The sequence below is a fragment of the Bufo gargarizans genome, unplaced genomic scaffold (genome assembly GCF_014858855.1).
Source record: "Bufo gargarizans isolate SCDJY-AF-19 unplaced genomic scaffold, ASM1485885v1 original_scaffold_2065_pilon, whole genome shotgun sequence".
NCBI classification, from domain to species: Eukaryota; Metazoa; Chordata; class Amphibia; order Anura; family Bufonidae; genus Bufo; species Bufo gargarizans.
The window spans coordinates 229,834-240,386 of record NW_025334627.1 but is presented as its reverse complement, the minus strand read 5'-3'; the positions used below and the strand labels follow the sequence as shown (position 1 = coordinate 240,386).

General features: G+C 43.3%; 1 protein-coding gene across 1 annotated transcript; it reads left to right on the top strand.

Annotated features, from left to right (window-relative positions):
* Positions 1-2,470: 2,470 nt before the first annotated feature.
* LOC122923925 (WAP four-disulfide core domain protein 18-like) lies at positions 2,471-9,728 on the top strand. The gene is made up of 3 exons (XM_044274798.1): positions 2,471-2,663; positions 8,258-8,394; positions 9,618-9,728. The coding sequence occupies exons 1-3, from the start codon at positions 2,579-2,581 to the stop codon at positions 9,621-9,623; spliced, it is 228 nt and encodes a 75-aa protein (XP_044130733.1). The 5' UTR covers positions 2,471-2,578; the 3' UTR covers positions 9,624-9,728.
* Positions 9,729-10,553: the final 825 nt, after the last annotated feature.

Here is a 10,553-nt window from a genome sequence, read left to right as displayed (position 1 = left end):
GCTATATTTTTTTTGCGCCGCCTCGGAACGGAGCAACGGATGCGGACAGCACACGGAGTGCTGTCCACATCTTTTGAGGCCCCAATGTAGTGAATGGGTCCGCACCCGTGCCGCCAAAACTGTGGCTCGGATGGGGACCATAACTATGGTCTTGTGCATGAGGCCTAATACGACTGAGTGCATTATGTGGACATTCTGGTGACTGAGTCCACTTGCCCATCACGACCATGCAACCTGAGTACTGATACAATCATTTTCTGAGGCCTTGCTCCTCTCTTCTGTCCACTTCAGATTCGGCAAGACAATTGTCCATATGTGACCAAAACATTGCTTTAAAAAAATCAGGGCTTTTGACACGTACTGAGAATGGTCGGTTTCTGTTATATGGATTAACCCTTTCACTATGTAATAAATGTGTCTTAATTTGCATGTCCAAGAAATGTGACACAAAGTTACTGTATCACCGATTGGGGCAAAGAGCCCTTTTGCAACCACAAAGGCATGCGGTACCATTGCTATTTGGACAAGCGACCTGCGTAGCCACCTGTTCCTCTGACCAATCCTTCTAATTGCCCAGGGCAAACCACACTTCAAGGGTCTGCATTGCTGTGTTTTCCTCTCCGCAGTGGGCGAGATTTGGGGGAAACTCACCATGGCATGCCACAGCATCGCCATTGTACAGCAAGACAGAAAACCAGAGCATCAAAAATTGTAACACAAACAACAAACTATAAAATATAAAATATAACAAAAGCAGAAAATCATCCTTTCTTTTAGCCATCAGCCAAAGGATGGATTGGGTGGGAGGAGGCTCGCTCTACTCTCACTCCTCTAGCTGGGTCATACACATTAGATGTATTTTGGCCAAACCAACTGACTTCAGACAAATGTGTTGGCCTCCTGACCCTCTCCTGTCTGCAAATGTAAGAGGAGAAAAGAATTGGATTGTTAGATTTGATTATGTTGGATTTTTGTTCTTGGGAGATATGCTCCACAGAGGATTTTGGTAGTGACTAAAAACCTCTTTCCCACGGGTGCACAATCAACCAAACAAAACATATACTTGAGAGAAAGTGAACAATTTTCTAGCAGTGTAAAATAGAGATGAGCAAATTTCTTGAAATTTGTTTCGCGTCCAGTTCGAACAAGTTGGCAGATTTGATTTGGTTACAAAAATTTGACCAGAATCGAAAGTGTTCAGATTGCCCTAAAAAGTCAATTATGACACTCTCAGGTCCCCTGGAACTGCAGCCATCCCTTTTCAAGCTTTTTAACACCAGACAGCATTAGAAATGTCAAAGTGACAGTGACATATACAACGCTGAGGGTAAGTAGATGGTAGACGGTGGTAACAAACTGGCAGGTTAATAACACACTGCACTGTCTGATTTTTTCTTTTTTTTAAACATGATCCAAAAATATTCACTTTTTAGTGGCAGGTGCCTTCTTATCTGCCTACTGATCTCTTACATGGTGGCCACCATTTTGAGATATTAGTCTGAATTGAATCACAGCTGGAATCTAGATTTTTGGGAAATTCGAGACAAATATGATCCATTTAGCAACTGAAGGACAACTAATTATTAATCCATCTTTCGTTCTTGAGATCTTTTCTGTACATAGCTAAATTATTATTTGTTGCAATGAATTCCGGAAGTGAAAAAAGATATAATATATAAAATGGAGGAGAAGACAGCAGGTGTGTAACCATTTTGCAGAAGGTTGCCAAGCAAATAATCTGATCATTGGTCAAATTGCCAAAAGTTTACTTAATAATCCAAGTATCTAAAGGTTTGTTATTAGAAAGTCAATGAGTGGTCTTTACTGAATCTCCTAATGAAAGCACATGCATGCTTAGCCAATGTATAAGATGGTCAGGAAAGATAGCTGTTGGCCAATTGAGAGTTTGGGTGACAGCCTCTGTATGTAATATGTAGGGCAAATCTTACCTAAGCTTATTTTCTTGATACTCCACCCCCTACCTCCTGCCCATTGTAAGTCACCACCTAATGATCAAAAGGTGGTAAACATGCCTCACTCCCTTCACCTAACTTACCTAGACATTTTAAAGCCTTAGACGTTGTAAATACCACAAATGTATACCACTACATGGCCCATGGCTCTGAGATGTCCTCAAAAGCGCTAGTGCAGTAAACCCCTTAAGGTTCCTCAATGACCCTATCCTTCCTCACCTAGAAAGATTCTAGCTCCTAAAAGAAAATGTATATACGATTTATTGGAAGTAAATGCATTATACTGAAACCCAGGTTGTGTCATCTGCTCCATTTGTATCTCATGTCCAATGTCTTGTAGATATTTATAGAAATGTTCTTTCACCAAAGATACAAGGAAGTTCTTTATTATAATCAGCCAGTCCTAATTAAATATGATTCCAGGGAAAAACATTGCGGAAGAGTACATCCTGTCCTGTAGCTTCTCCTCCCTACCTTCTACATCCCAATAAATAGTGAGTCCTTCACCGGGATGGTTCATATCTCCAGCACAACAAGCACCACCATAATAAAAGACAAGAGTGCCACGCCTTGTCTGTATCTCATATCTCCAGCGTTCGGCAGATATGGCACCGGTGACCGTCTCTCTCGTTCTTCTCATTCTTTGCTGTGCAGGAGCATTAGCAGACACCAATGGCAAACCCCCAAAAGGTAATCCTACTAAGCATGCTGACAATTCACAGGGATGAATGAAGAACCTTCTAAGTGGCATCTGAGGGCTGGTTCACCTATTTCAGTTGTGTCTTACCAGTTTCTTAGGCTGGACACAACTGATGACCAAGCTCGGCTCCTATCTGATGTTCATACCTGGACTGAGAAACTTTGCATGCAATGAAAAAGGTCCAGCTGTGAAACTGATGCCAACAGAGACAAAAGAATACCCCATGGGAAACTATAGGAGTGGTTGTGTCATAATTTATCAATTATGGGCTTGTGCACTACTTCGAGGAATGGGTGTGGTGGTGAATATATGAATGAGCCTTAAAAGGGTTTTCAAAGATTTTTAAAAACTTGGCCTAGAGCAGGGGGCAGTAAGAAAAATTATCTTCCTTTTTATATATCCTGCACTCTGGTCCCAGATGCTCCTTTGGTCCCGCAGTAATGACATCACATCCATTGTACACATGAACCTTGCTGCCAATTACTAGCCTTAGTGGTCATGTGTGACATAAATGCGTCTGGGATAGGAGCGTGGCTCTAAAGCTGTGGGACATATATAAGATAAGCATGGGGTTTTTCCTTTATTTTACACTGCCCCTCCTCTGGGTCAATCTCTCTAAATCTCTGTCTAGATCATAGTCATTGTCTCCATCTCTTTGCAGTTCCTCCTCTTTTCCATTTTCTTTATTTCTATTGAGCATCACAGTTCAGTAGAAGATGAAAGTATTCTTCTTGACTTGGTCAAAACTCCACTGGTTTTCTGCAAATTCATGGCCAACAACCATAAGTTAGTTGTCCACCATGAAGGAGAGGGACCTCAACAAATTGACATGTATTATCACCCTGTTATGTCTCCACATGTTGACCCCACTATTTAACCTTTAATTTGTCATCATATTAGTCTCCAATAGTGAGATCAGGAATGTTGGAATCTAGTAAATACTTTCACCTCTAAATACTGAGAAATATCTACCATGAGTATCAGACTAGTCTGACCAGTACAGCCAGTGGTGGATCCGGAGCCTGGTCTCAGGAGGGGCACTTCCAGATTATTTTCTGTCCGCCACAAAACAATGTGGTGCTTATAGAACAGACTGCACAGTGTAGCGGTATACTGTATATTGTGTGGCACAGTGTAGCGGTATACTGTATATTGTGTGGCACAGTGTAGAGGTATACTGTATATTGTGGGGCACAGTGTAGAGGTATACTGTATATTGTGTGGCACAGTGTAGAGGTATACTGTATATTGTGTGGCACAGTGTAGAGGTATACTGTATATTGTGTGGCACAGTGTAGAGGTATACTGTATATTGTGTGGCACAGTGTAGAGGTATACTGTATATTGTGTGGCACAGTGTAGAGGTATACTGTACATTGTGGGCACAGTGTAGCGGTATACTGTATATTGTGTGGCACAGTGTAGAGGTATACTGTGTATTGTGTGGCACAGTGTAGAGGTATACTGTATATTGTGTGGCACAGTGTAGAGGTATACTGTATATAGTGGGGCACAGTGTAGCGGTATACTGTATATTGTGTGGCACAGTGTAGCGGTATACTGTATATTGTGGGGCACAGTGAAGCGGTATACTGTGTATTGTGTGGCACAGTGTAGAGGTATACTGTATATAGTGGGGCACAGTGTAGCGGTATACTGTATATTGTGTGGCACAGTGTAGCGGTATACTGTATATTGTGGGGCACAGTGTAGAGGTATACTGTATATTGTGCGGCACAGTGTAGCAGGTATACTGTATATTGTGGGGCACAGTGATAGCGGTATACTGTATATTGTGTGGCACAGTGTAGAGGTATACTGTATATTGTGTGGCACAGTGTAGCGGTATACTGTATATTGTGGGGCACAGTGTAGAGGTATACTGTAGTATTGTGGGGCACAGTGTAGAGGTATACTGTATATTGTGGGGCACAGTGTAAGCAGGTATACTGTGTATTGTGTGGCACAGTGTAGAGGTATACTGTATATTGTGGGGCACAGTGTAGCGGTATACTGTATATTGCGTGGCACAGTGTAGAGGTATACTGTATATTGTGTGGCACAGTGTAGAGGTATACTGTATATTGTGTGGCACAGTGTAGAGGTATACTGATATTGTGTGGCAGCAGTGTAGAGGTATACTGTAGTATTGTGTGGCACAGTGTAGAGGTATACTGTGTATTGTGGTGGCACAGTGTAGAGGTATACTGTATATTGTGTGGCACAGTGTAGAGGTATACTGTATATTGTGGGGCACAGTGTAGCAGTATACTGTATATTGTGTGGCACAGTGTAGAGGTATACTGTATATTGTGGGGCACAGTGTAGCAGTATACTGTATATTGTGTGGCACAGTGTAGAGGTATACTGTATATTGTGTGGCACAGTGTAGAGGTATACTGTATATTGTGGGGCACAGTGTAGCGGTATACTGTATATTGTGGGGCACAGTGTAGAGGTATACTGTATATTGTGGGGCACAGTGTAGAGGTATACTGTATATTGTGTGGCACAGTGTAGAGGTATACTGTATATTGTGAGGCACAGTGTAGAGGTATACTGTATATTGTGGGCACAGTGTAGAGGTATACTGTATATTGTGGGGCACAGTGAAGCGGTATACTGTGTATTGTGTGGCACAGTGTAGCGGTATACTGTATATTGTGTGGCACAGTGTAGCGATATACTGTATATTGTGTGGCACAGTGTAGCGGTATACTGTATATTGTGTACACAGTGTAGAGGTATACTGTATATTGTGTGGCACAGTGTAGAGGTATACTGTGTATTGTGGGGCACAGTGTAGAGGTATACTGTATATTGTGGGGCACAGTGAAGCGGTATACTGTGTATTGTGTGGCACAGTGTAGAGGTATACTGTATATTGTGTGGCACAGTGTAGCGGTATACTGTATATTGTGTGGCACAGTGTAGAGGTATACTGTGTATTGTGTGGCACAGTGTAGAGGTATACTGTATATTGTGGGGCACAGTGTAGAGGTATACTGTATATTGTGTGGCACAGTGTAGCGGTATACTGTACATTGTGTGGCACAGTGTAGAGGTATACTGTGTATTGTGAGGCACAGTGTAGAGGTATACTGTATATTGTGTGGCACAGTGTAGAGGTATACTGTATATTGTGGGGCACAGTGTAGTAGTATACAGTATATTGTGAGGCACAGTGTAGCGGCATACTGTATATTGTGGGGCACAGTGTAGAGGTATACTGTATATTGTGTGGCACAGTGTAGAGGTATACGGTATATTGTGGGGCACAGTGTAGTAGTATACAGTATATTGTGAGGCACAGTGTAGAGGTATACTGTATAATGTGGGGCACAGTGTAGAGGTATACTGTATATTGTGGGGCACAGTGTAGCGGTATACTGTATATTGTGAGGCACAGTGTAGAGGTATACTGTATATTGTGTGGCACAGTGTAGAGGTATACGGTATATTGTGTGGCACAGTGTAGTAGTATACAGTATATTGTGAGGCACAGTGTAGCGGTATACTGTACATTGTGGGGCACAGTGAATGCTATATGTGTATAACAAACATATTTCACATGAAAACTTACAATTACTTGGCTTGGCCCTTGGGGGTCTCGGACGCCACTTCCACACTTGGCCGGGGGCTCGGTGGAGCTGATGTTGTCCTTTATCCTAATAAGAAAGATTTCATAATAAGGATTTGGGGAAGGGGCAGTGGGGTCGCAGAGCAGGGAGAGGCTGGTGCTGCTACTAGGGGGTCATACCATGTGGGAGTAATAAAGCCCACCATAATGCCCCCTTCCTCAGTAGAAATAATTATCCTTATAATGTGACAGTGCAAAAAATACCCCCTTGTAATGCCCATAGTTGAGCTAATGTCCCCATAGTGCCCCCATAATGTGCCAGTATAAAATACCCCTATATAGTGCCCCCAGTAAATGTCCCCATAGTGCCCCCATAATGTTCCAGTATAAAATACCCCTATATAGTGCCCCCAGTAAATGTCCCCATAGTGCTCCTCTCCCCCCTTCCTCCTAGTGCCCCCTATAATGTATGTGACAAGGGCCCACTGTGAAAAATGTGGGGAAATATCCTTATTAAAATATAACTTTTATACGATATACAGTAAAATACAATACACCAGAGGATGCATCAACATAACAGACATACAAACATGTAAGGGGTCCAATAAAAGGTACCCCACTGCTGGTAGAGCAAAGGTAAGAAATAGAAACTGCCGCGCCTGTGTGGACGCAAGCAGTCTTACCCAACCAACCAGGTGGCTAGAATTGGCGTGGCTTTGATGATGCCTGGACCGGACGAAGTCTTGTATAGACGTGTAGTCAGAGGGAGTCGTGATGCTGTGCCCTATCTCACCCTGGATACTTGGGGGAAGGGGGCTGCTCCCATACTGCCTGTCTACACAGAGCACTCTCTTCTATAATGAACCAGTATAAAATGCCCCATATATAGTGCCCCATTAGATGCCCTAAGTGTCCCCCATAATTTTCAAGTATAAAATACCCCCTCTTAGTGCCCCCGTAGATGACCCCATAGTACTCCTCTCCCCCTTCCCCATAGTACCCACCATAATGTGTCTTAGTATAAAATGCTACTGTACAGAGCCCCCATATAAAATACCCCTTCTATGTGGCCTTAGTAGATGCCAACAATAATGTTCCAGTAATAAGTGCCCCCATAGATGCCCCCCAATAATGTGCCAGTTAAATGTGCCCCCATAGATGCCCCCCAATCATGTGCCAGTAAGATGTGCCCCCATAGATGCCCCCAATCATATGCCAGTAGCAAGGGCACCCGTATCATGTGCCAGTAACAAGAGCACCCCCCCATCATGTGCCAGTAACAAGAGCCCCCCCAATCTCCTGCCAGTAACAACACCCTCTCCAATAATGTGCCAGTAAAAGTATTGTACATATAAAGCGATGTCAGTGATGCGATGCAGCCTCTTCCGGCCTGAGTCCCGCGTTTTATGGCTCAGGCGGCGCAATGACATCATCATGCCGCCTGTACCGGCCACTGAAGGACTTGATGATCAAGGAGTTTCTGGGGTCCCAGCAGCAGTTATATCTGTGTGACTCTTCCCCAAATTTTTTTTCCAAATTATGCAACCCTATTAATGTATGGTAGATAAAAGATTCAAGATACTAATCTGGGAGGTTTCATCCTCACTGATCCCTCTGATGCTCCTTTTCTGACATTTACCGATTCCCCACTGGTTTCTGCTTTATGGTCTGCTTCCAGTGTACATGGAAATTACTATGAAGTCATTTCTAGAGGTAATATTTGTAAAGAAGGATACTGCCATTAAGTACTGTACATACATTAGAGTTGCATCCTGTATTATACTCCAGAGCTGCACTCACTATTCTGCTGGTGCAGTCACTGCGTACATACATTACTTTACTTATCCTGTACTGAATGTGAACTGCGGTGTATCAATCCCAAAGATAAGAACGGTAAGTGATGTGAGGCGGTCGGATGCATCTCCGTCCCTCACAGCGGAGGACACATCGCTGATCAGCCTCAGTAATTCTCTCTTCTCGTTTCTTTTCCTTCTCTATTTGCAGAAAAATCTTGGAAGTGTCCAGTAGTTAATACATTTGCCCGTTGCGACTCTTACATTAGACATTGCCTTCATGACTACGGGTGTCCCGGGAATCAGAAGTGCTGTGATGGCGGCTGCATAATGCAGTGCACACCACGTGTAAGTAAAAGATCCCATCAAATTACAAAGAGATATGTTTTCCAGATTGTCCTGTCCCCTCACCAGTATTACATAAGAAGAAGCAGCTCTATCTCACTCTATCCCAGCAGGAAGTCCCAGCACTTTCTCTCTATGTGACTCTTTATAGTAGGGGCTGACAGGCATTGAAGAGGATTCATGGGGTTAGAAAGAGGTCTCTGCTTTACATTTTCGGCACCACACTTCATCCATGGTTGTGTCTGGTATTGGAGTTCAGTCTGATTCAAGTAAAGCAGAGCCTTGTCTACTCTTATACAACCAATGTGATAGATATAGAAATGACCCTCCACACCACTGCAAGTAATCTGTTTGCTGGGTATTTTGTCAGTCCTGTGTAAAGGAGCTAGGAAGAGAGTTCTTCATCTTGTCAGTTCTGAGCATGGGTTCTGACCAGAAACAGAACATCTCTTCCTCAACTTACACAATTGAGAAGTTCTTAATTTATATAGCAGTTCAATCAAATCCAATCAGCTGCTTGTAACTATTGCACCTCATCCAGCCAATCAGTTGCCTGTATCATCCCCATCCAGGCAATCAGCTGCTGGTATCTTCACTGTCCAGCCAATCAGTTGCCTGTATCCTCCCCATCCAGCCAATCAGTTGCTGGTATCTTCACTGTCCAGTCAATCAGTTGCCTGTATCCTCCCCATCCAGCCAATCAGTTGCTGGTATCTTCACTGTCCAGCCAATCAGTTGCCTGTATCCTCCCCATCCAGCCAATCAGTTTCTGGTATCTTCACTGTCCAGCCAATCAGTTGCCTGTATCCTCCCCATCCAGCCAATCAGTTGCTGGTATCTTCACTGTCCAGCCAATCAGTTGCCTGTATCCTCCCCATCCAGCCAATAAGTTGCTAGTATCTTCACTGTCCAGCCAATCAGTTGCCTGTATCCTTCCCATCCAGCCAATCAGCTGCTGGGATCTTCACCATCCAGCCAATGAGCTGATTGTAAACACTACAGTCAGCCAATCAGCTGCTGTATCTGCCACATGCAGCCAATCAACAGCTTGCAACCACCACATACAACCAATCATCTACTTATAATCACCAATTCCAACCAATCAGCTCCTGGTATTTTCCACAGCCAGCCAATCAGCTGCTTGTAACCACCTCTAACCTCCTCCACCCCCCACTGAAGAATATACTGTATGTACTGTATATAAACCACAATGTCCTGCCTTTTAGCCATGAAGCAAGATGCTGACCGTCACTCATGGACCTTGACGAGGATCTGCAGCCAGCTCATCGTATACAGCTTTGCTTATTCTACATGTAATAAAATAATCATCACTCCCATCATTGTGTTGTGACCTCATCTGTTTCTTTCTTTTTTTTTTTTTATATTTTATTTTCAATATCATAAAATAGACATAGTAACAGAACACCAACAGTGGTGTAAATCGGTACCAGATACATAGTCATAAGGATACAACAATATGTAAGAATATTGGTAGATAGAAGCAGCTAATTTCAGGTATATGAAACACAAGTGTACATATTATAGATACAAGGATACAGGGAGACAGTCATAATCCTATAAGACAATATATTTCCTAATTTGAGGAGTGATCAAGTAGAGAGGAATTCCTAGCCAGGAATTTTTCTGTTCGAGAGCCAACACACCACATAAAATACGCGGGATGTTAGAGGTCGGACAGAGTTTCCCACCCAACTTTCATCTGGAGGCAACACCAATAAGTCTTCCCTCTGTTTAGCAGTGGAGCTACCAAGGCAGGGCCAAGGGTATCTAAGAGGTGAAGCTGAATAATTTAGGTCTGAAGGAACCTGTATTTTGTCCAAGGAGCCCACCGTCTTAAAAATGCCCGATGTGTTCTAGATTCCCAAGAGGCAAGTTCCTCAAAACTGTATATTTGATCGACCTTGAGCCTCCACTGCTCCACCGAGGGAATGCTAGTCTGTAGCCAATATTTGGGTATCAGAAGGTGAGCCGCTATCAGAAGTTGCTTAAAGAGAAAGGATGGGGAGGGAGAAGTACTTTCATTGAAATAGGAAAGCAGGACTCCATAAGGGGACATCTCAACAGATGAAGAACAAATTTGATTACAAATCTGAATGATTTCCGACCACCACTTTTTAATAGGGGGGCACAGCCACCAGATA